At 44.4% G+C, this 26,018-nt stretch overlaps 1 protein-coding gene across 1 annotated transcript in view; it reads left to right on the forward strand.

Moving 5' to 3' along the window:
* LOC143901492 (uncharacterized) overlaps positions 1-26,018 on the forward strand; it is a gene marked incomplete at its 5' end in the record, with an annotated part of 79,767 nt that overhangs the window by 27,078 nt on the left and 26,671 nt on the right. The window contains one exon of the mRNA XM_077413855.1: positions 9,047-9,084. Coding sequence (XP_077269981.1) covers positions 9,047-9,084 — 38 coding nt within the window. The remainder of the gene's footprint in view (positions 1-9,046; positions 9,085-26,018) is intronic.

A 26,018-nucleotide genomic window follows, 5' to 3' on the forward strand; every position in this document is an offset into this window, starting at 1 on the left:
GAATCGATAAACGTGTACACCAACAAGAGAATATGAACGAATCGCGCGGTGGCGCCAATGCGTCCAGGTGCACAAATTTACAGGTAACGAAAGGCAGATGGTAACTACCCCACCGTAATAACGCGCGGTTTTACTTGCGGCGTCCACCCTTAAGAGATGGCACGAGCCGGTTCATTGATAAATTCACAATATGAGTAATTGAACGTGCTCTAAAAATTATGTCACTTGATAAAATGGAAACTTATCACGAAAAAAAGGTGCATTGCAGGCCATCGTGTTTAAATATAGTTTTCGAGAGAGAGAGAGAGAGAGAGAGAGAGGCTTTAAATAATATTTAATAAATAAATTATTTAATAAATAAATATTTATTTATTATGCTTGTTATATATGAGCACATGACATGAGCTACGATCGATCTTACATCTCGAATATTAATAAAAGTATTCAGTTATATAATTTATTTAGCTGATTACGTATTTTTTTTTTTATCACTTTTCCAGTTGACATTATTTTATAAACGAACCTTTTTATTTTGCAATTGGCTGGAATATTATATTTTATTTACTACTGCTATCGAGCAGCATTTACAATGCATGTGCATTGGTATAGCAAGGAAAATTAAAGTTGAAATTGACAAAAGTAAAAATGGCGGTTTAACTAAGCGAGGTAAAATTCTACAAACGTAAGAAGTTCTGAACTTCTGAAATAACGCAAAGATCCGACTTTCTCGGCGGCGTCGAACTTTCATGAGCACGAGAATACTCTCGAGCTTTTTGCGCGCGTCCTCATTAGAGAAATATTCTAAGCCGCAAGTAGCTCGGTCGTCAAACGTTCGCCGAGGTAAATAAGCTGCAGCAGCCTCGTCATCTCTTTCGCCTCCCTTCAAGAATAATAGCTGTCTTTTAATTAAAAGAAACTCCCTCAGCTCCGTGAAACCCTTTCGCGACTTGGGGAATCTCGTGGACGTAAAATCGCGATGTTTCCCGCGTTACCTTATCCGTAGAATGTTATTTGCAAATGTGCGTGAAGTGCAAGCGACTTAATGCCTCGGATGCCGAGCTCTCATCTCTCATCTCTATCGTCAAGTGACAATCAACGACGGAAGCTTAGAGATTTAAGAAAAGCTAAGTAAAGAGGAGGCGCGCCGTTTCCATATAATGAATATAGCAAGCTGGGATACATCGTAGACATAAAGCAGCCGCCGGGAAGCTGGGATGAAAAGAACGCGCGAGAGCTTTTCACCCCACTTTCTCATAAGTAAGTGGCCGCGTACGTGTCCCGCGTAGGTAGGTCTACAGGTGTCAGCTGACAATGAGTCGCATATGCACGTCCTCACGAGCCAGCGCGCCTATATGCTTGTCTCCGGTACCAGGGATGGTCTCGGAGATGAGAACTCGATTCGCGCGTTTACGGGAAGAAAACTTTTAATTTCCGCCTTGCGGAATGAAGATGAGAAAATGAGCGAAAATGCTGGAAGAAAAGACGTCTCGGGTAATATTCCATTTATTACTGCTTGTCCGTTTCACTTCCAGCTTTAACGTCAGAACGCATTGGATATACGTTCTATATATAATATTTTAATGTTTCCACAAGCGAATCGTCGCGAGTATTTTAATTATCTTTGCTATTATTATTTGGTACTCCTATGTTTTAATTTGTGTCATTTATATCGAGCATCAGAGCTACATTTTCAGAGCATTTTTCTTACACATGTGATATTCTCTTAGCATACCTACTTTCTTGCGTTTTTAATATCCGTATAAAGGTATCATGATTACGTGTATTATGCATTGTCTGTAGAGAACAAGACAGAATGTAAACCGACACAGACATGTTTTGATACGGAAGGCGCAGTCCTCGGTAGAAATAGATCCATTCAACTAGATGTTCTCGAATTAAGAAGTCCATTATCCCCGTAGCATTGTCTCCGTCGTTATACCAATCTCGGCATCTGCTGCCCAATGGCAGCTGAAGAAGAAGAAGAGCATCTCAAATTACTCCGGCACGACTCTCTCGTCATTTGGTTTCTCTGTTTCGTACCTCCCCCAAACGTGCGGCTCGCGCGCTACCACCCGCCTGTCGCTAATCCCGAAGAATCCCCAAAAAAGGCTCATCATCTGCTTGTGGCTAACCGCCGTCTATTTACGACGGGCGCATAATATGCCAAACCGCCTCTGTTCGCGGCGTTTTGTGGACAAACAAAATCGGCGATCTCCCTTTCATTTTTCTAGGTAGGTTACACCAGCCCTCCCCTCCCCTCGTATCCACCCCCTCGCATGCAGGTCTCTGCCTTTTACTGTGGCGTACCTTTTTGTCAATGTGCGCTCGAGCGCGCCGCGACCGCGCGCGCGTTTTCTGCATATTTCGAATCTATGCAAGATCCTCCAGCTTCATTGCTCATCGTTGTCGCGGGCAAGAAGAGGCAAAGAAGGAAGAGAGATCGAGTCGAGTGATCGAGTGCATCCTGAATGAGTTCCTGGTGGCCACCGGAAGAACGTTAAGTAACCTCCGGGATGTTGACGTAGCGGTGCAGCCGTGCGTTGTTAAATATTTATCCCAGCGGGGCGCATTGACGGTGACACAATGCCTCCGACGTCTTATAAAGAGACCCCGCACGCCCACAAAAAGCGCATACATTGCTAAAAAGTCAGGCTGAGGTTGATCACCTCTTAGGGCCTGGTCGGAATCCGATTGAGCGATCTATTTTTCGGAGAATGCGAGACGATCCTTCGAGGAGGATCGGTCCTTCCGGATAAATTGAATAGCAACGTAAAAGTCGGGCAACTTCTATAAAATATGACCGCAGAAACTTATACGAATAAATATATAATATAACGCATGCAATGTTTATTGTGAGACAATTGTCAAATAAATGTTTATTGATTTTATGAATTAGCAATGTTATAAACAATCTATTGATAAATTCAAACATTTGACCAATCTTGTGTCAATTTGATACGATAATTAAACGTGTTAACGAGTTTCTACGTGCGTACATGCGATTAGTGTAAGTGTGCAAGGAGGATTTTGTGTGTCTGCTTCCGCGTAATTTCCTCGTCAATTTTCGTGGAGACTACTAACCCTTCACGTTACGTTCAAGCGCCCTTTGGGAAAACAAAGGTGTCACTTCTTCAAAGAGCTCTCGTTCTTCAGTCTTCTTTCCTTCGTTCTCTACGGTGTCTCTTTCTCTCTTCGCTTTTGGCCATCTTACCGTCTAGGGGCCTCGACACTGTCTTTTTCTATTCAGCTATCCATCCATGCGCAATTTTTGTCCCGAACGTCTAAACACCTTTAATTTACCTCTTATAATAATAATTTTTTTCGTCGTTCTGGAAATTATTTCTCAAGAGATCAATCAGATTTAGCACAATATATGATTAGTTAATTTAATTAATACTTTGATCGTTATTTGTAGTTAATAAATTTAAACAGATAGTTTTACAATTTAAGCGTTTCTTTCATTTCGGCACCTTTGTCCGACACTCTTTTTTCCTCTCGTAAAAAGACGCTTTATCTTCCGAGGGATGTCGCTTCAACAGGTTACAAGACGCCGCGATTTCAACGTCTTCGCTCCGTTTACCCTCAAGAAATGCCCATCCCTTTCTAGCCCAGACCCTAAGGAAGTCCGCTTTTCCCCCCCACCGTTCTTGAGCCGTGAGTTTTCTCGGTCTCTATTCGCGACCAAAGAGATCCGTCCCTCGAAGATTTTCCGGGCCGCGGGCTACGGAGAAACCTGTTGATGTAAAGAATCGTCCCGTCGGCGAAACTTGGAAGAAAGGACAAGCGTTTTCTTACGACGACGTTCCATACCCTCGGTCAAGCCCCCTCCCCCCCCCCCGGCCCCCTGCCGTAAACGTCGAGCGAACAAGATATCAACTTGTTGCTGGGATATTGAGCGCGGGCCAAGGAGCTAGACTGCTAGAGGGTCGGTTTTATTTTATTATTTAGACACGGCACGCGAGACCGGCTATCCTCTTTCTCTTCCGTGTTCTCCTTCGTCTCGGGATTAGCCGCGGCTTTTTGTTCGTTCTTAATATCGCGATATTATTTCGTTACATCTCGACGTCCAATAACTTGGACAACAATAAATCGAATCTCATAAAGAAATATGCTTTTTCTGTCGCTTGGATGCAATCCTATCTTTATAAGCCGATTTATTGCGACACACTGCGCGTGTTTCGCGAGTTTGAAAAAGTCGTCCTCTTTATGTAATGCGATCAGATTAAAATTGATGGAGTCAATCATATCGAAAATACAACAACATTTAATCTGTAATATTATTTAACCCGTAAATATTTTATGTAATTCATTATTACACGGTTCAAAATTGAATTTAAATTAATTATATTATTAGAAGGCTGTGTGTGTGTGTGTGTGTGTGTGTGTGTGTGTGTGTGTGTGTGTGTGTGTGTGTGTGTGTGTGTGTGTGTGTGTGTGTGTGTCACATTGAAAAACTGGTAATACTTTTCGCAAAAGAATCTTTCATATTAACACGTAACATTTTTCATAAATAATACGTCTTATATTTCAACACCATTTTCATAAAATCGAACCGAGATTTAGAAACCGTAAAATATGTATGCGACATTTATGACACTTTTAATGCACGGGAGAGTGACTGGCGATTAAGAGAAAAATCGTTTCGTGATACGGATTTATGCTCAAGGGACATTTTCAAGATGTGTGCTCACTTGGAAACACTTGTTGAGCATTGAGCTAAGATTGTCCGAGCTAAGAAGCCACTTGTTGCTCCGTCCTTCCTACAAGGAAATCCAGGTCCCGTGCCAGGATACTTAACACTGATAACCGCAGAAATCCTGTATAACTTTGTTCTAAATCGCTTGTGCAAACCGCCGAGGCACGGACGTTACTGCGAAGTCCTCTTTACGCCTTGCCGCTTTGTAAATTTAAAATTTAGCGACTGTCCTAAAAAAAAATGACAAACTATCATGGCGAAATTTGATATATGATGTAAATCTATATGCATAATTCTTCTGAAGATTCTCGCGCTTGCTATTTATCTCTCCCCCTTTCTACCACGATCGAAATATTCCATTACCGCTTTGACGATCACATGAAGGGGGCGTCTCCTGCTGAGGCGGAGGCCACATGTTCGTAGTTCGCATTCAGATAGAACCGAGTCTCTCGTGCACGATAGAGGCTTAATCGAATGTGAAGCTAGTTATCAAATGTTAACTTTAGATATACGACTTTCTCGATGAGAGCGACACAACGCGCAACAGAGATGCATTTGGTATGCGACATCCGGGTAATGCGTGTTTAATTGTAAGAGAGTTATATTCGTGGAAACTTCGGAGGCGTATTGGCAGATTTATTTCCACTCCGAGTCATTTCTATCTCAGGATTTTCATCTCGACGAGGGTAACATTGCTTTTATCTTACTAATTAGCATTCCGTATCGCGGAGTTTACTGAAACCAGGTTAATTTAAGAAAGGAAAGAAAACGCCAGGTAAAACCTATAATTCCATATCTTCTGTTCCCTGAAGCGAAATGTGTTTACTTAAAGCGTGATTACTACTTATCTCCTTTTTATTGGACGCTTGAAGCATACGAAAGAAGGACAATCGCGACACAATGAACCGATTTGACGCTGATCCGAATTAATAAATTTCCAGAGAGTTAACACGGTGAATAGGAAACTTAAAAAAAAAAACATAGACTCACCCTGAGGTTTCTGCGATGATTAGATTCTGCCACGTGCCTATTGTGCCACCCATCGATTCGACGCCCCTTTTTCGGATGCACGCGCGTGTGCGTATACCACGCACGCATGCTCGCGTCTTAATCACGCGCAGAACGTAAGACGAGAACCGAAAAACCAATCTCATCGTATGAGATGAGACGTCGCTTGATTGAAACCAGTCTTTGTCAGTTCTCGTGGCATAAAATCGATAAAAGCTCGATAACTTTAGTGTCATTATTTTCGGAAAAAGAAAAAAGTATATTTATCACAAAAGACTACAATGTTATATAAGCAGTATTATTCGTATTATGATTAAGCTAACAATTTTGGAATAAAACTAGGTTGTTTAAATTAAGGCTACATACTAAATATTTGCCATCTCTGCACTACCTGAAAATAATTAAAACACACTTTTAACACGAACTAAGTTTACAAGTATCGATTACAATTTCAATAATTTTTAGTGCTGATAAATCTATTATTTGTTTAAAGAAACATAGTGGAATACAGTAAAATAAAAATTAGCATATGCAAAGCATATTGGCAGAAATTAATAAAATTTACAAACTCAGAATAGCAAATAACTGTGTAATATAGCGAATGACCGTGTTATCCTACGAATTTAGCGAGTAAGTGTTTCGTATAGTAATTCGTACAACATGCGGGACACAAATGATGCAGCAATCTGTACAATGAATAACGCGTATAATATATATAATCCATATCCAGAAATATCGTGTCAATGCTCGAACAAGCGTATCGGAGGCTAAATCGTCAAAGCTAGCTCTATACCTAACGAGCGCGTATACGTACGCTTTACGCGGTGTCACAACAACAGGAAACTAATTATAAATCTGTTTCCAACAACGCGTCATAACTGTGCGGCTCGTATCGGCGTGCGTACTTCCCTCGGCGGCACATTAGAAACTATTTTTAAGTCTATTACGCGTAGCCATAGCGTCGTCGTGTGTGCGCAGTGCCATACGATGGAGAAAAGAGTTTAACCCGGGCGCGCAAAGAGCGTCAATAGCATTTCGCGCACAATGCCGCGCGGCTAATTCTACGCTCTCTCGACGAACGTAATATGCCTTCCAGCAAAGGACGCTCCTAATCGTCTAATCACCGTAGAACGGCACTAAAGTGCGCTTCAGTCGCGATGGTTCGCCAGCCCATCGCAAGGGGAATATCTGATTGATGATTAAAGGGGTGACGGACGGAACGAGGAGAGCGATTGAGTCGTGAAGCTAGGAGTAATCTTGGCCGGACAAAGATTTCCATCGAGACACTCAAATTTGATTTTCAACCCCATCGTACTGCCTGCCCCCTCCCCCCCTACACGGCACGGTTGTAGAGAAGAGAGTCCGGGGAAGAGAGAGCGCGGCGACTTTGCCATGTCGAAACGATCGACTTGGGTTTGCTTTTATCGGGTTACGCAACGTCCACGAAAACCAGTCGGCTAAGTTCTTTGTCTACAAAGCCATCTGTCACCCCCGAAGAGTCCGTGAGGAGGGTGTGGGAAACGATGTGTGGGCGGCGGCGCCGATATGTGTGTTCGTCGGGGCGCGTTACGCGTGTCTCGTCGTGTTCGCGTGTCCATGTGGACGGTGGCGTGATGTATACGCGTAGAGACGCTAGGCGTACGCCAATATGCGAGATACGATCGAGATAAAAGCGAGATAGCGCGACAAGTATAAGCGGACCTTTGGGATGTGTATCGGGTATTGATTTTCTCCGCGCGGAGTTACGCCACGGGCTAAGCCGAAACGCGACGAAGTTTATTAATCCCGGGGACGGCAATCCCGTGGCGTCTGCGTGTCACGGCACAAGACAGCCAAAAATTTTCATCGCTCCCCGACATACGGACCGCTCGATGACGAAAATATTGTCCTTGTGTGATTGCCTTGTGTGAAGTCTTTTCAAATTCTCTAAAATCAAATCGTTAAATTTGTTCGTTCTCCTTTAATGATACGGTTTTATTATTTCAAAAAGAGATTTAGCTATGAAGACCTTCTATTATTTCTCCTAATATCGTTAGTTAAATAACACTTTGTAACTTAAATCCCGGAGCTGCATAAATTGGCTAACTCTAGAGAGTAGACGTAGTTGACGGTGTGTAGGAAAGGAACGTTGGAAGATGGATAGGGAAAGAACGAGAAAGAGAGAGGATAGGGATACAACGGGGAACAGCTAATACATCATAAACTTGAGAACAAAGAGGAGAGAGGATGTCGAGGTTACGCCGGAGAATCCGCAAACTCCGGCATCCTCGCGAGCGAAACTTTACCTATTTGTTAAATCTTGCCGGCCGAAACTGTCTCAGATACTGGCGTCGAACAGTGCCTCACACCTACGATCCTCCTTGGCTGTCTCGGTCCGCCTGCTGACTTCTACTTCCTCGACATCCTTCCCCGTGCATTCCAGTTGAAACAATGCAGTGGAAGTATAGGTTGGTCATACTTAGAATTTCGAATAATGAAGTCAAGTTATTGAATTTGTGGCACGTCGCTAATTTCTTTCATTCAGATATTTTATTACACAAGTTAGGTATCTCATTATAAAAATTAACAAATAGAAATCAAGGTTACAAAAAGAGATTTAGATTGCAAGTTTATTATTAATGTACATACATGGGATACTTTTTCAGTTTCTGTTTTACGTGTTTTCGATTAAATAACCCGTTGCGCAGGGGAATGCCTTTATTTTTGGCTGTGGAGTATATTGCGAGGATTCTCGGTAGAGAACGCAGCGCGCTATATTTATATCGCCTCGATATTTATGCGCGATCGAAATTCGTGAACTTTGGCACGTGTGACGCGAGGCAAAAGCTCGTCGCCGACACGCGCGCGTTGCACAGTCCGTGCGCGACTGTGTTGGGGATGGTGGCGAGCTTTGGAGAGGGTTTCATTGTGACGACAATATCGCCTTGGGCGGCATTGGCGAGGTAGATATGCAAATTTCGAGGAGTACGGCTTAGTTATCTGCAATTTCACTTTTACAAATTTGTTAATGTTCCGTTATGGTCTCTGAAAGTTTTTTAGCATATATAACAGCTTCTTCCATAAAAATACTTTAGCCGCGAGAACTGTATGAATAACGACAAAAACCATGAGAGATAATTAAAATAGACAAAAGTGAAAACACAAAACATTTTTTTCTTTTTAAAGATTGAAATTTGCCGAGTGAATCAGCTGTTTAATAAAGATAAAACAATAACGCAATTTGAGTTGCAGTTCAACGATGAACAAGCGATATACAATAAATTATTACAATAGTAAGATACATGTAGTTATATTTTGAGATATTCGGTGATTATAATTGACTAATTGCTCTTTTTGTTTCAGGGGACGGCACCTTTCGCACCGCCACGGCAACGTACAACGTAAGTATATACTATCGATATTAACTTAATTCACGAGATAGATAGAGAACCTCGTTTCGGGCAACTTACTTCTCACGCGAAACAAAGCGGAAACCGGTGATCGCCTATTGCAATCGCGCCCGTCGACAATTTCTCGTCGTTCTACGCCAATGCATGCATATATGAACGTCAAGTTGAGGGTTGACAATGCAGCTCCGCGTCGTAGCGGCTGCTTCGTCGTCGTGCGACGTCAAGGATATGACGCCGGGCGTCGAGTCGACGGAGAAAGAAAGATGTCGAATGCGGCGTAGGAGGGAGGGAGGGGGGAATGAAGGGAGAGACGGAGACGCTCTATAAGGTACATAATCATGCTTGCTGACTCCTTCCCTAATAAGAGACTCACTGTCAGCTCGTCCCCACGGATCGACCCCCTGCGCGTGCCCCACGACGCTGCGTTCGCATGACAGCGGCGTACTATGAACGATTGACAACGAAGGCTCCACCGATGCTCCACTCTTCGAATCGCTGTGTAAGAAAACAAAAGGAAGGGAGAAGAAGTGCAAGTATAACGAGAGTTACGAGTTACCGAGTTAAAGATAACAGCATCTACGACTATACGGTCTTTTTAATTTCTTTTCTGATATTCGAAGACAATGCATCTTCTTCTCGTTACTTGTCCATCTTCATCCGATATATGATCGTTTCCCCGCGATCATAGTAGGCGAAATGCTCCCCGATTTGTTTGAACAGCGATTTGCAAATTAATTTGGCTTTGTCGGTCGGCTGTCAACACTACCCTGATCTTCCACGCAAACAGCACGAATGGCTCCGCACGAATACCGTTCACATGTGTGCTATGACCGCATTGATTATTTCTGAGAATGCATGTATTAAGCCGCATAGAATTATCATAGGATTAAATGCTTATATTTATTTTACAATATTATACAAGTTAGGTAGATATAATTTATTATATCGCTCAATCTCTGTGACGTAGAATGACATACTTGCGTCTCACAGGTACGCGAGCCTTCTCTAGATAGAGTAGCATTGACGCTATTGAGCGTGATACAAATTGAAAACGCGATCGTCCAGCTTGAGCTTAATTGAGGCCGACCGAATGAAAGAATACACGCGAGTGTAGTCGGAAATGAAAAGAGCCATACTATTCATCCGGCGGTTACCCTCGAGGTCGTCGACGGCGGAAGGCAGGAGGAGGGACGCAAGGGCGCCACGTTGTCTTCGCTTTCGGTGTCGATGTTTAAAAGGCCAGGCGATCGAGGGTCCTTGGCCGGGACAGGTCTCAAGGTGCGTGTCTCTGGTGGATTTAAAGGACCCTCACGGCGCGGAGCATACCTTCGAACGATAGTAAGCCGCAACTTGGTACCAGATGGCTCCGATTCCCCCCACTTATGCGCCTTCTATCCGGCCTTCATCCACCCACGTGTCTTATAAACCGCCGATGGCGGTCTAAAACGTGAAAATGGATTTTCTCACCCCCTCCTGCGCGCCCCCCTCGTTCCCGACGTTTTTTCCCTCTTTCTTCAGAAGCGGTCGCTCGACCGACAAAACTCTCTCGCTCCCGCCCCCATGCCACCCTCGCTCACGCACGTTAATAACGCATCTCGATGCGGGTCGGCGTTGGGAGAACGAAGGAAGAACGTCGTTCGACATATGTTTCGGAAGTCATTGTGCGTCATGCGGCGAAAGACGATGTGTAGCGGTAGTTCGCAGCCCGTGAACGATTCTCTCTCCTCGCTCGCGCGTTCGTTATTAGTACTTTTAATCTTCCGTTATAGACGAGAGCCTCAAAATTGGTGCCGGATACCGTTGAGAGGATCGACCAATCTGCCGCGAACAGAATTCCGCACTTAACGACGGCCAGGGGTAGCGCAGGTACCGACAACAGTTACGTTTTTTGATCGCTCCCTAATACTTTCGTTCGTCTAGTTTTTTTTTCCTCTTTCATTGTACCTCGTGCCGAGAGATTTAAGCGCGCACGAGCGGCGACTCGAGTGGGTGGATAGCGATACGCCAAGGGATAATGCTGTGCGTTGGTGTGCTCTGAGATGATGCGCAAATACTGCTCTTGCCGATACATTTGCCATAAAGTATTTTTATGTTGTCGCGGAAAGTGAAATTTTCAACACGTAAATGAGGAAACCATTTTACTTTGATCGTTTTAGTATTTTTGTTTTTGTCATTGAAAATTTTTGCGAAAATTAATTTTGCCAAATGCACTTTTAATTGATATTAATAACACGAATCGCGGCAAAAAAGAGAACATGTTTTTCGCTAATTAATTTTCAATTTATTTTATATATATGTACATAGCGATGAGGAATTATTTCTTAGTCAATTATATAAAATAGTAAATATTAGTTACTTTTCAGTCGTTTTAATGTTAAATAATCGCGAGGATTTTTTACGTGCGTAAGAATTGATTTTAACGATTGATGCAACGAGGGTGGCACAAGCATCACGGCATATATAATGAAAGTGGGACGCGTAATTCCCGAAAAGGAAGAGGCTGCGAAGAAGGAAAGATATCCCCAGGTGGTGTCGGTGGAAAAGCTGCGCTTTGCCGAGCCACAAGCTGGCACGCGCGGCGAAGAGACGCGAAGAAGGGATGCTACGTGTAAAAGGGACGGGGACAGGTTTTACAGGCTCGACATTATGTTTACCACACGAAACGCCCCCGCGACGTTTTACCGGCAGACCGGACCGGATGTCTCGTGCTGAGAATTAGTGAGATTTACGAGCGGCGACACAGAAATCGCCTCTGCCCGGCCTCTTGCCTTCTCTTTTAACCGAGGCGTGAAAAGGCCCGCTCGATCGAGACCTCGTTATTGGGCGTTTAGAGATCGTTTTGAGAGGCAGGATCACTTTGCGCAGAAATACATCGTACAATGCGAGATGGCCACGCTCGTTTGCCACCTTGTAAATCTTTCTTCCGCTGCGTGCTTTCTCGCCGCAATTAGGCTACCGTTGGCCCTTCACAGCTCGCAAAGATGGCCGGTTGGAAGGGCACGGGGAAAGAAAAATTTCTTTGGCTATTTCTACGGCCACTTTTTGTCAGACTAACAAGACAGCTCGGTATAGCTTTAGGTCAAATCAGTGTGCACAATGATGCCCGTCTATGATTGTCCGGAAATCTTTGTCGACACGTCGATGGCGCATTGATCATTCCGCCTGCACCAATTACTCGTCTATCGATATATTGTGCAGGGAATCAGCTCATACAAAATCTATAAAGATTAAATTATATTTATGTCAATAGCTTAATACATTTTACGTGCGGAGCGTATCGGAAATCGTTATTTCCCGTGAAAGGATTTTTGAGACGAATGAAAAAGCTTAATCGATAGAAAAAGATTTTTAAAAGGATATTTGGGAAAACCTCGATAATTAAAAAATTTAAAAAAGAATAGATTTCTATCTTTTATTTAAGTAGCCTTGTAATTAAAAAGCAACAATAAACTTGTTTCAATAGCGATAGAAGAGTTCATCCATCAAAACTATAACAAGGAATAATGTGATCTGAAGTACACAAAATTTATACATGACATTTCACATATATTCACATATTTTTCTAAAATATAATAGGAAACATATTCTCTTTTCGCTTTAGAGATAATTACGCGCGTGTATATGTCTTCCGATGCGTGATAAATGCGCGTACATAGTGGCATTCGGAAGTAATGTTCCCCTCCGTGCGGGGATCGCGCTCCATGCATACATGTTCACGCGCGAATCGTTTCCGTATACTAATACCTCTACAAATCGATCGTAGCTCCGTCACCTTGATAACCTCTTTCTTTTTTCCTCCTCGTTCCCCCTTCGATGGCGTGCGCGCCGAGGGAGCGCGAGCGTCTGGCCAGACGGAATTTCTATGGGGCACCAGTGGGGCACCCCATGGCAGTTCCGTCCTCTAATGTGGAAGTAGCTCGTGCTACCTGAGCAGCTGCGCGTGTGTGCGCGAGGAGAAGGGAACTCCCTTTCGCGGGAGTTTTATTTTATTTTGCCTCACCTTATGGGATACCGAAGAGAGCGAGGGAGAGAGAGAAAGAAGCAAAGAGTAAGGGGAAGGCCCCATAGATAGACGCCACCAGGTACCCCGTGAGCTCAACGTCACGCTTGAGAGGGGGGCCATCTGCCCCCTAACGAGTATGTGACGTCAGGTGTGACGACGTGTGTTGAGCCAAGAAGCGTCCATCTTCTATCCATCGTGCCCCCTTTCTCTTTGCTGAATATGCATCAAAATGTGTCCTAATTGTGGCCGAAAATAGTCTATTACAATATATGATTGTACGACTATAATGTGACATGAAATGCCTGCGAAAACTGTGAAATTTCCTATCTAGAATATTTAGAGAGAAACATTTAGCTATTGTAAAAAACGAGAGAATGTAATTTATGACTTTTATAATTAAATCTTAGCTTTTAATGATACATTAGTGGGACACTGTATACGATTTTTTAGAAGACTTGAAACTATGTATGAAAGTATTAAAATTAATCGCGTTCGCTAAAATAATTGGAGATTTGATTGAAATGTTGAATTCTCTTTCTCAGTACCGTTTCGCTCGATCACTGCGCGTTGCGACTCACTTTTATCCGTAGTAGGCGTATCTTTAACAAGACCATTATATTGTTCTTTATCACGAGACTCACTGTGTTATCGCACGGGGCGTTTTCTAAAGATATATATGTTTGCATGGCGTTACACATATACATATGTAGATATATATGGATGTTTCTTCTATCTCGCTACCAAGAATAATTATAAATTTGAAGAAATGGAATATGCAGATTAGTTCAGCTTGTTTTGAAATTTATCACGTATTGAAAGTTTGGGCGGGTTTTCTAAATTTATCCCGTTACTCCGATAATCGAATTGTTTTATTTAGTATTAAGTGTACATTATATTTAAATAATAGAAACATAGAAATTAATAATCATTAAGCTAAATTATTTTTCAGAGAATTGATTTTTGAAAAATTTTAGTGTTTTTTTTTATTATTATAAATTCTCCCTCTTGAAACAGAGCCCTTACGTCGTTTAAGAATTTCACTTTATTTTGCCTAAATTACAACTTTGATTCGAGAGCTCCAAAGATTGTGGAGGGTGTTGTTATGAAATTTAGATGCAACCCCCCCTCCGCCGTTATTGTCCGTCGGTCATTCCATAGAACATTTGTCGCCCCACGGTTTTTGGGTTCGTCGTTGAGGATCACGCGCGTGCACATTGGGAATCGGTCGCGTGTTATGCGCCTTGTACGTGCGAATTCCAAGTATAAGTACGTAATATGCAGAAGCAAAGGGGCATGCGTCACGGAACATCTGCCACGGGCGCGTGGCCCCCGTACGTACCCCAAAGAGCACCGACTGAAGAGGAGGGTTCTTTGAGACAAAGAAAAAGTATGACGTACCGGCAGCTGCCGCGTGCGGTGACGTAGGGGTCTTCCTCGTCCCTCCTGTGTTTCTCGGGACTTACGATCACCCAAGGTGAGAGACCCCGCGTCGAAAATCGAAGATTTATCGCTCGTGATCGCGTGCGCGTCCGTCTATGCGGCACCGCAACTGCGGTGCAAATTACAGGGGCCACTCTTGCGACTCATATTATACGAATTTTCCTTTCGCACGAACTGCGGAAAATAATTTCTTTCCACGTTTAGAAAATACGTATTTTATTACCGGTTTATTTGCGTTGACTCAAATGACCAATAGCAGATCTATTTGTATTTTCATTTTTAATATAATTATTTGAAGATAATTGTGATAGAAATGAAACATAAAATGGTATATAAGAATATGAATGTGAGACGCGCATAGTAAGGGCCATGTAAAACCTTATTGCAATGTTGTATGCACAAGAATGTTTCACAATTTCATTGGAAGTCCTCCGGTTCTTCTTCTCGCGAAGACTCACTATCTCTGACATGTTTCTCCCGTCCTCGCTCTTTCGCTCAAGAGAAGAGACATAAATGTATGCGAGTGTCCATCCTCAAAGCAACTCACCGGCTACCACACACTTCTCTCCTCAAGAGAAAAGTGGAAAAGGAAAAGATGAGAGAAAAAAAGCATCGCGCAGTAAAGCGCACTAATCTCCCAAGTACACGCTCCGCTGAAAGCCTGGCCGCCAGTATCTTTTCCCGGATTTTTTCTTTTTTTTTATTTTGCGTGCCCAATAGAGAACGTTTTTACTTACTCTGTAACGAAAGCAGGCCCCTTTGTTTCTCATGCGTCAACGAACTTGCTAGACGAGGTTGCGAGATCTATCGAAATCGGAAGAGGTAATCAATGGAGGCGCGTTTTTGCGGAAAGTGAACATTTGTCTAACGTGATATTTAATTTACACAGGCAAGCCTTAAACTGATTTTGTTAAAACAGAAACTAGAGTTGTGTGTGGGCTAAAAAATACTAAGCTACTATTAACTTGATAATTCTCTTGCAACCCTTAGCTGGATAGTCGAACACTCCATGTTGCGTTGCTATTAATTTTCTTGTATCTGTCTCGACTCATAATTTCTCCTTGCGAATAATCGTTCTCACGATTTGATATCAACCAAATTTTACTCGACAATGTTTTTGATATAGTTGCTTTTTGTAATAACAACTTTGATATTAATTGCACTCTCAAATCAATTTTTGAAGTAGATCATATTTTTTGAAAACAGTATACGATTATAAAGGATTTAGGATTATAAAGAAAAATAGTTTTCCAAACAAGATTACCTTTTTGTTTTATCGATACCGAGATGAATAAAAATGTACGTATAATTAACTGCAGGTTAAAAAACTAAAGTTATATGTTATACGGGCATTGTGCGAGAGTTAACGTATTAATAAGAAAAAAAAATGCACAATATAACTTGTATTGTAGTACCTACTCGATTTTGTGAACTAAGAATAGAGGAAGGAAACAATTAATTGTAACGAAGGGGAACAGGAGCTGGTTTAAAAGCCACTCGACGACCGGACTTTCCGTCGTCGCTTATCTCATCTTAATTTCTAGTACACTTAAACCGCCTAAACGCTATATACATAGTGAAAAGTAGGAGGAAGAGTGAGGAGAAGGAAAAAAAAGATCCGCGACGCGAATAATACAATTTATCATTGTGTCGTACACTGCGAGCTTCGCGCATATATATTCATCTTGCAACACGCAGCGTTTTTCTTTTAAGCCCTCGCAAATGTTCTTTCACGCTCGATCCCGCAAGATGCGTTTTCGACAAATGCAAGAGCACAATGACCATATCGAATCACGGGCTAAATTTGGAAGCGAAATCGTCGAGATATTGTGGGCGAGACAGATGCATCGTACATAGGAAAGCCGTAGAATGAAAGGAATTCGGGGAAAGGGTGCGGCCGCGCAAAGACGCGACTCCTTCCGATCTCTCGCATCCAGGAGAAACCCTTTCCGATTTGCATCTGTCTCCGAAATGCGAAAAAGGGTCTCCCGAAATACAGATGTTTCTGGAAAGTGCAAGGAGCGGCTGCTCGAGTGGAAGAAAAATAGGATTCCGTCGTGTTCGAGCTATTTCCAAGATTATTTTCGATCGTAGTAGGGTTTTTCTTTCAATCCGAAGTCTTGCCAGGTGCGTATCTCTGAATCATCTGCTTTCCTCTTGGTCAAGTTCCTTCGACGAAAACAGGATTATTGTGCAAGCTCTTGAGAAATTACCCAATATCCGTCTGGAGAATTGCATGGTTGCCCAAATTCGTCGTACATGTTACCTTAAAATGAATATTGACACGAGCCAAATAGGAAGCGCGGTATATATATTAATGCAGTAGCGCGAAGAATTGTCGTGCAAAAATTTAAGCACGATAAAAACGTAATTTTTAACCGTCAGTTACTTCAACGCGCGGATTCTCTCTCAATCACGCGTAAGCCATATTTATGTCTATTTGCACAGTCCGTGCAGGGGCGTGCGACGTCGCGTAAAATATTGCCAATATCCTGAAAAATGTACACGTCGTCTCTGCATCCCCGAGGAGATACGCTCGGAGGCGCGGGAGCTCGCTCGGCTCGCCGGGCTACTCGCTCCCTACGTTCGCGCATGAAATTCTTGCGTCGCACGTCCGCACGCTACATCGCTGATGAGAGAAAAAAAGAAGTGATAGACACCTATAGCCCGACGGTCTTAAAAAAAGAGAGCCGGGTTGGGTCGTCTCCGGCGATTTTCCCGTCGTTCGTAAATTCCTCGCCACCCCCGAACACGGCCCAGCCTTCCTCGCCTGTTTCGCTTCATCTCGTGCGCACTTTTTGCGCGGAGATTTTTCGCAACGCCTCCTGCCCCCGTTCACCACCTCCGACGACCCGTTGCCTGACCCTCCTTCCCCGTCGTACCCGGCGCTTTTTTTTTATTCTATAACCCCGCGCGTCGCCGCTTGGACCGCTGGGCGATCAATGAATTGAAGCGGCCGTCCTTTTTTTTGGTCAGCCTCTGGCTCTCTCCGTTCGACGCACTGCCGTCTGCTTCGCCGTCACCTTTGCACCACCCCTCGTACCCCTCGCGCGATCCCCCACTCCGGGGACGAGTATTCTCTCTCGTTCCCTTTTCCTCTCCCTCTAATTTTTCCTCGCTCTTTTTCTCTTCCACACACGTGCACTTTTTCTCCCTCCCCCGTCCCTTCCCCGTTTTTTCGCGTCCGTTCCACTCTTTCCGCCGTTCTCCGCCGCGCTCGGACCTCTCTATATCAGCATATCTCATTCTCTCCCCCCCTGTTCCCCTCCGCCTTCTCTTCTCCGTTATCGTCCTCCTCCACCTACCTCCTCCACCTCCTGCGACTCTCTCGTCCTTTTCGTTCCTCGTCCAACTCGCCATTCCACGGTTTCGAGAGAAACGCGGACTGGAAGTCGTCCTTCTCGCACGCTTTTCCATCCTGCGTTCCTCCGTCTCCCTTCCTTCGGCCTATCTGACCCTGCCGCCTCCCTCTCTTTTTCTTCCTCCCTTTCTCTTTCTCTCCAATACGGACTGGACATCCGAGCCTCTTTCCGGCTTCCCGCGGGGTTCTCGCGCACGCACAGGCGGACGCGTACGTGCATCTCACGCATGCACCTGCACGCATGCAGATCCCGCGTTTCGCGTTCTCGCATCGCCAGATAAATCTCGCCGGCGCCGCGGCGCTTACATGTGGGAGATACAGAGGGACGGCGAAAGAGGGAAAAAGTGAGAGAGAGAAAAAGGGAGAGAGAGAGAGAGAGAGAGAGGGTGCGAGAGGGGGTGTTGAAGCGAGGGGGTTGAATGCATAGTGGAAGCGCATGCGCTCGAGTTAGACGAGCACCTTTCGTTGCACATACGCGCATTTCTATCTTCTTTCCGCTCGCATCCGGCACTCTCGCTCCATTTTTCTCTCTTCCTCTTTCCCCTCGCCGCCATCCCTTCCGCTATTTCACCCTTTCCACCTTTTTTCGTTGGCCTTTTATTTCAAAAGGGTCCTGGGCTAATGCAAATTTCCTCGTAAAGTGACGGCCGAGCCGCCGAATTACATCGCGAGTCGGTGCAACGCCAACGGCGTCGCCAGTTCGCAACGGCGGAAGACGCGTGATCACTGGGGATGTGTCGCCCGGAAATGGACACGGCTCGGCTGCCGGTTGCATTTTTAATGTCGTTATTTCATCGAAAATGCCTCGGAGATATGGTAGCGCGCAAATCAATTTCAATACTTTTATTTCCGTTGTGTGTTACGTTGGTTGTAAAAGTTTGGATATCAAATTTAGACAAATCATACAAAACTAGATACATATGTAGTAATGATTGTTTGAGATTGTTCATGTAACGCAACTTAATAACGTTACATACAGACATATATAGATACTGTTTAATAAAAAATGAGACAAAGAAAATATATAATTCATGTAAATAAATCGATGACGGAGGAGGATATGGATATATATTCGCTCGTCAAGAGAATGTTTCGTTACGAATTATTTGGTAAAATTTGATCTATCTGTGTCCTCGGTGTGTCCTGGTATCGTCGGGTGATTGATCGGAACAGACATGCCGGGTCTAAGTGCAGGAATAATTACGGGCTTCTTTTAGCATGCGCACGGTCGATCTTTCTCTCGGCGGCAAGTCGCGCAAGTTTATTCATTATACCGGACCAGCGGTGCCGGACGGCACCGGATCGGACAGTTGGACTGCCAACCCCATCGAGGACGGCTGCGCGCCGCAGCGGCAAATAAAATCGTATTTCATCTCTTTGCCGGCGAAAATTTTGTCCCTTTCTCTCTCGCGCTCGCCCTCTTTTTCTCTTTCCACGGCGTAAGCTCGTACATCAAAGCTCGCCCGCGCCTATCTTCCTCCTCGAATGCTGCTGCCGCTGCCCTATCCTCCTCACCCTCCCCCGCCGCCTGTCTCACTCTCCTGAGTCCACCATTTCAATCCCTCCCACCGCTCACCGTGAACCACCACATTGCCCAACTACCCCCTTTTGCCGCCCTTCCGACCGCCACCCACTCAACCCCATCCTGTATACAACTCATAAACTTTTGTACGGAGCTTTAGTAGCTGCAAGCTAACTTCCGGCCTCGCGACACGCGTTTGTTTTCGTACCGAGTACAATCGATATCGATCGAGCCGGTCGACGCGAATTCGTCGTGCGGGAAGGCGGCGTTGACTATGTATCGTCATCGTAAATTCGTCTCTCTAATCACTCACCATGTCAGTGAAAAAGTGTCCTCCTATTACAATCGTCTGGAGCAGAAGTTTGTTCGGCGCAAAAATTGAGTAAGTTACTGTGAGATTCTCAGAAAATTGAAATAAATCCTACGTCAGATACACGGTGTGACATACCTTGAAGGAGTTAAATTGTAAATAATGAAAGAGCACAGAGCCTCCTGATTTATTGCATTTCGCGACACGAGACTATGTTGCACGGTGTATTTATACTGCGACGATAAAGTATCGTTTTGTGCATGTTCCATTGATGTCAAAAAATACTTACGGTAATTCAATTAATGCGCAACACGTTGCAACCACGGATCGAACAGAGAAATATATTGGCCGAGTACGGCTGCATGTATTTTTATTTAGTCGAATTTTCGAACGGCGCGGCGCAGCGCAAGGATATAAAATACGGAGTATACGGCCGCGAAGTTAGCGCGAATGTACCATCGCGATTTATTTCAGCCCTTCCGCGGGTTACCCTGGCTTCGCGGATGCAGAATGCAAACCCCGACGATAAGCTAGCTGACCGCCAGTGGTTTTCATCATATAACTCGATTAGCCCTGAATTCTCTCTCTTTTTCGATATAATTCAACGCGAATGCAATTTTCAGTAATTGCAGCGGCGGTAGAAAGCAACAACCGAACGGAAAAGCGAACGGGAAATACGCGAAATCCTATTAAATTGTTCTCTCACAAAATGATCCTTAAGAGCGTTCGGAATACGTTAGGTCCATGAGAAAAGAAATCTTTGGCGATGCAACGTAATGTAATTGCGAAAAGGAGAACACGTAATTTCAATTAACAAATTCAATTTGCGGAATTACCTTCGCGAAAGCAAAACGTGTAAGAAACGTGCAAAAAATTTGTAATATTGTTTATATTAACGCGTAGCCAGACCATTACCAATTAACGTTCGACCATTGTTAATGTAGAACTCGGAATAATTAGTCTACTCTCGGCTGACAGCTCCCACTAAGGCGTCCACAGGCTGTTGCGTACAAAAAAAAAAAAAAGAAAACGGACGCGAGAAAAAAACCAATTTCTCGAGGATGAAAACCTCGATTTCTCGACTGTCAAAATTGAACGCGCGAACGAAAAACCTGGGATCCACCTTTCCAGATCCGAAAAACTGCAACTGTCCTAATTGTGTTGAGGAGAAGAAGAAACGAAAACAGTTACCTTTTTAATTGGGGAACATAACTGCCGCCCGGAAATTTGGACCGTTTGACACGTGGCTGCCACGCGAGGCTCCCGTTGAACACACCCTACAGCGAAGTACCGTTAGGGCCTAATGACGCTATCCTCTTGGAACGCTTTTCATAATGACGGGTACAATAATTATAGTTTTCGTTTAAGTATTATCGTGACGAGAGTATCCACACATATGTGATTTACTCTGGCAAGATATAATTTAAAAATTTTTATGTCTATTTTTTAAATATATACACAAAAGTATACAATTAGGAAATGCGTTCCCACATATTAAACGAACATTTCTAGGATCCTACTTAGCCTCCTCTCTGCATATTCATTAGCATAATTAATAATATTTTAAATACATGGTCGCGATATGACCATGTTAACATTTTGTTTACAATTGCGTTTATCTCGCGAGAGAATTTGTTTCACGACGATACCATGTTACCCGTCATAAAAGAGATGTATTTCGACCGTTTAAGAATTATCTGAAAACTTCTGCCGGCATTCATATGATATCCGTATCGCGGAAAGATTCGCGTTCGCTTTAATACGTCCGCATTCCTACGTGAGCTCTGGCGCGATTCTAAATGATTCAAAACGCCGGCTAATGCATTTTTCCCCTCTCTCAGTTACGCAGCCTAATTTTTACCGGATTTGTTCGAGCATCCGCCGTTGCGCCGCAGACTAACCGACCAAATTCTTTCCCATTCGTTTTCGATCGAACGTCGATTACTCACACCGGCCTGCGTCCTCGCAGACAAATCCGGAATCTCGTCGTGAATTTTACATACCAAGGGACGTGTGGGAGAAATTGGTCTCTTTGCAGGCGCGATGAGTTTTTTCGTCTCACATCCGCGAATCCAATTTATTTCTGCTCGACCGTTTAATTAATCTTTATTGCTTCGTATAATGACAGACATATCTTAAAAAGGTAACATTATAACGCGTACGTGGAGGAAAAGCATCGTTCGGGTTTACCCTATAAATTGATTCTTCATTCAGCGGTTATACATAAATGCTCTCGATTCGTTGGTATCATAAAAGTCTTGTAAAAAAAAAAATATCCGGGATAGTTTATTCTCGCTGTAAGTCGCCCGCGAAGACGATTTACTTTCACGTATAAAATCTTATTATAACTTACCATTTATAACTTTCTATATCCGAGACTAGTTGAAACGCATACTCTCTTTAATTCACCCTCTGAGAAGTTGTAACACTAGAGCCGATAGCTATGCTGTATACGTCATACGCCACGCCGCGCTTCTCCATACAAGAATACCCGGTCGGTTCGACGCACGAGGCGCGGTGCATTTTTCACGCGAGACATTCTTGTGCTTCCCATCGTTTCGCATGCGACGATGCGTGTCCGGCAGTTTTGCGCGCGCGAGCAGCGCGCGTGCACGCTGGTCATTCGGAATTTCTCCGCGTCCTCCCCCCGCGTCTCTCTCTCTCTCTTCTTTACCTCTCCTCTCTCTCTTTCTCTCCGGATGAATCTCTAGCGCGCCGGTTTCGCATTTCTGCATAATGCAGAATCCGTCTGGCTAACTGTATGAAATAATCGCTTTTCGCGATCGCGACTCGCGGCGCGCAAGCCGGCCGAACGAATGAGCGAAAGAACAGATGTCATGTTACCGCTTATTTTTTTTGCAACTCCTCTTCCTCATCCACCATCCCCTGGTCCTCGTCCGTCCGCTTCTATCCGCCGTTTCTCTTTCCTCGTAGAAAAAAGGGGAAAAAGGGGGAGAGCGGCGAAGTTAGTAGATAGGGGGAGACGGAAAGAGAGAGGAGAGAGAGAGAGAGAGGAGTGAAACGAAGAGAGCGGCGAAGCCCACGTCACGACGTAGACGTGTGTGTGACGTACGCGAGACTCGGATTACGGAGGGAATAAAGAGAGAATTCGAGAGTAGCGATGAAAAATCATTTCCAGCGCAGAGCCGGAACTCTGCCGGACGGCACTTATTATTATTATCCGCGTATCGCCGGGAGAAGCAACTTGCCGCGGCGTAAGCCTCGTCAGCTCCGTGTTTAACAGCATCGGCGCAGGACGGCTATATTAAAGGATTCAAGGAGGATTTAACGTATCGCCCGCCGTCCTTTATAGCGGCCGGCTAATGCGCGTAATTAGCCGAATGTGCGCGATACTCGATGTATGACGATTCGAAAAGAGATAATAGATTCTGATGTGTTTAATACTCGGCTCGTTCTCCCAAAGTGTTATCGCGGGGTGTTAATATTTTTTTTACGCATCTGTATACGCGTGTACACCGATATAATGTATGCGGTCTGTTAATAAATCACGTATCGTCATACGATATGTAGAATATTATATTATTGCAAATGTTGTGTGCATGTATTCCGAATTTAATATTTTCGATGCGTGCGGATCGGAAGCCCTCTGAGTACTTCTGTTATTTAAAAAGTAAAAAATCGAAGCCAGGATTAATCTTCTGTTTAATTTAAAGTTACGAATTCAGGCGTGATCCGTGCGGGGCGATTGATTTTCCTTCTTTTAATCTGAAAATACGACGCGCCTTGCTCCGTCTGATTTACGGCTGTAAGCGACGTTCCAAAAATTCGAGGGAGAGCCGGTGGGAGCCGTGGAAAATTGAAAATGACGAGAAACATCCGCGGCTCTGCGCCGAATCGTGCTCAGAGCTCCATAATTCGCCATGAATTATCCTCAGCAGACATCCTAACGAGAGTCACAACGCGCCCAGCGAATGAGCGGACAAGCAACGCTACTGCTAGAAAGGGTATAGGAAGGGTAGGCTGTGCGTTGGTCGACGCCGGAGAACGAATTAGCCCTGCGGATTAGCGTCCGCATATTTTTGCAAAAACGAGATAATGCAAAAAAGCGCGCTGGCCGGTCCAGGCTCGTACGGATGTTGCGTGGCAGAAGGCGGGAGATGAAAAGGGGTGGCTGGGCGAGGATGGTTCGTGACGGACGAGGGCAGCAGGAGGAGGCTGGGGGCTGTCGGGGGTGGAGGGCGTGGCCAGGCGGCCTCTGGCAGGTTTCGAACGAGAAAGAGAAAGAGGAACCGTGTTTCCGTGATATCAGAACCAGCGAGAGCGAGCAGGCGCGAAGCAAAAAAGAGCGAGAAAGAGAGAGAAGGAGAAAAAGTAGAGAGAGAGAGAGAGAGAGAGAGAGAAAGAGAGAGAGAATGAGGATGAGAGACAGAATGGGAGAACGCGCGAGGGAGAAAGAGGAAAAGAACGAGAGAGGGACGACAGAAAAAGTTATAGATGCACTTGCGTCCGTGTGACGCGAGTGTGTGCGTCGCTTAGCCGGCCGTGTGGTCGTGCATTGCATACGCGACGCGTACCTGCACCGCGTGTATGCACGCAGACACGCCGGTCCTCCTGTGTGAGCTGAACTATAGTGAACATGGCCTGTGGGGCAACCGAGGGAGGAGAAGGGAACGGCGGGACAAAGGGGTAAAAATCATTGCGCGGTCCAGCCTCGAGGCTGATCGATGGTTGCTGCACTCACCCCTGCATCTCTACTGCCCTCGCCCCCTTTTGCCCGCGCTCGACAACTGCCCCCGCGCGCATTCACTGATCCCTGGGACTCACTGACTGGCCAGACAAAAAATGGCCGGTTCCAAGCCCATCCACCTCCGGCCAGGCTGACGTCGGGTGTTTGATGACCTCGGGGCGGCTAGAGAGGCCCGGGAGGTGAAGGGTGCAAACTATGAGGCAGGGCGCGCCGAGGGACGGCCGATGTACCGAGGGCCGACGGCCGGAAAACCAGCAACCCACCCCCCTCTTCGTTCACCACCCCCTTTACGACCTACACCCTCCTTCCCCCGGCCACCCTCCGCCCGCCGCCCCCTCGTGGTCCACCCGCAAAAGGGTGGACGACGGGAGGGAATCGATGACGGTGGATGATTTTACGTACACTCGCTCAACGGTCAGCTCTGCCCTCTTTTCGCGGATTCGGCAGCCTCGCGATTGGTAGACGCCAAACGTACGCGGCATTGCCGGCACTGCCGCCCGGTTTTTTTTCTTTTCTTTTTTTTAACCTTTTTTTTTCTTCGTCTTTTCGCCACGTGCCTTGAGAAGAATCGTGCCGACGTGAACGGTAGTTCGCAAATCGACGTTGGAAAACAGAGCCCCAATGTTGTAGGTAAAAGTTTTAGCCTTTGTCATTTTGCACCATTTTTTCTTATTTTCTATATTTGTATTACATACTTTTTAAGGAGGAAATGTCGTTCGGTGTGAAATCTCTGACTTTCGGAACGTCCGTGATTCAGGGGCAATTAAAATAACGCGGCGATAATGTGTAAACATCGGGTAATGTGGTATCGCGTATAGACAAAACGTTTATAATGTCACGTGCGTTAAACCCGAAATAAATACAAATAATTGGTCAGTTTTAATACGCTACGAGAAGCGTGCGAAATAATTTTATTTAACAAAGCGCGTAATGTAGATTATGTAAATAATTTTGTTGACCAGTCATGTTTTGTTTCGTTTCGTATAAAACGTGTGCATGTAAATTGTTTATCGCGCGGAAATTCCGCTTTTATCTGTAATAAAACGCAATATGCACCGATGATGCATTACCATTAAATCCGCGATAATATCGCAACTCTTTAACTCTCAACTACTTTCATATCTCGTACTTACTACTTTAATCACTTGCCTAGATTATTATTATATAATTACAGTTGCAGACAGTTTCGTAATTAATATCTTCATAAAATTTTTTTATATTTTATATATATATATTATTTATATATTATTACCATTATCATTTTTTCAGTGATCAATATATTCAGTAATGTTAATTCTTAAAGTAAAGATATTAAATCTTTTTAACAAAAAACATATACGCGTGCATGTATGCGTATACTGGAACATTTCAATTATAGCATTTTATCGCTTCAATACGATTTTTTAAATCTTTTTGCGTGAGAGTCAATTATAAACCGTTATCTTAGATTTGCTGATTCTACAAGTTAAGTCAGTTAAGATATTCTAATTCACATTTAGAGATATGAAAGAGCTTGACTGATAGGCGCGAATCTCAAAGTCGATTCAAGCATACGAGGTTGCGGTCCCATCGGGATTTCTC

Source organism: Temnothorax americanus, unplaced genomic scaffold, assembly GCF_048541705.1.
Source record: "Temnothorax americanus isolate GAGA-0224 unplaced genomic scaffold, ASM4854170v1 Scaffold34, whole genome shotgun sequence".
Lineage (NCBI taxonomy): Eukaryota > Metazoa > Arthropoda > Insecta > Hymenoptera > Formicidae > Temnothorax > Temnothorax americanus.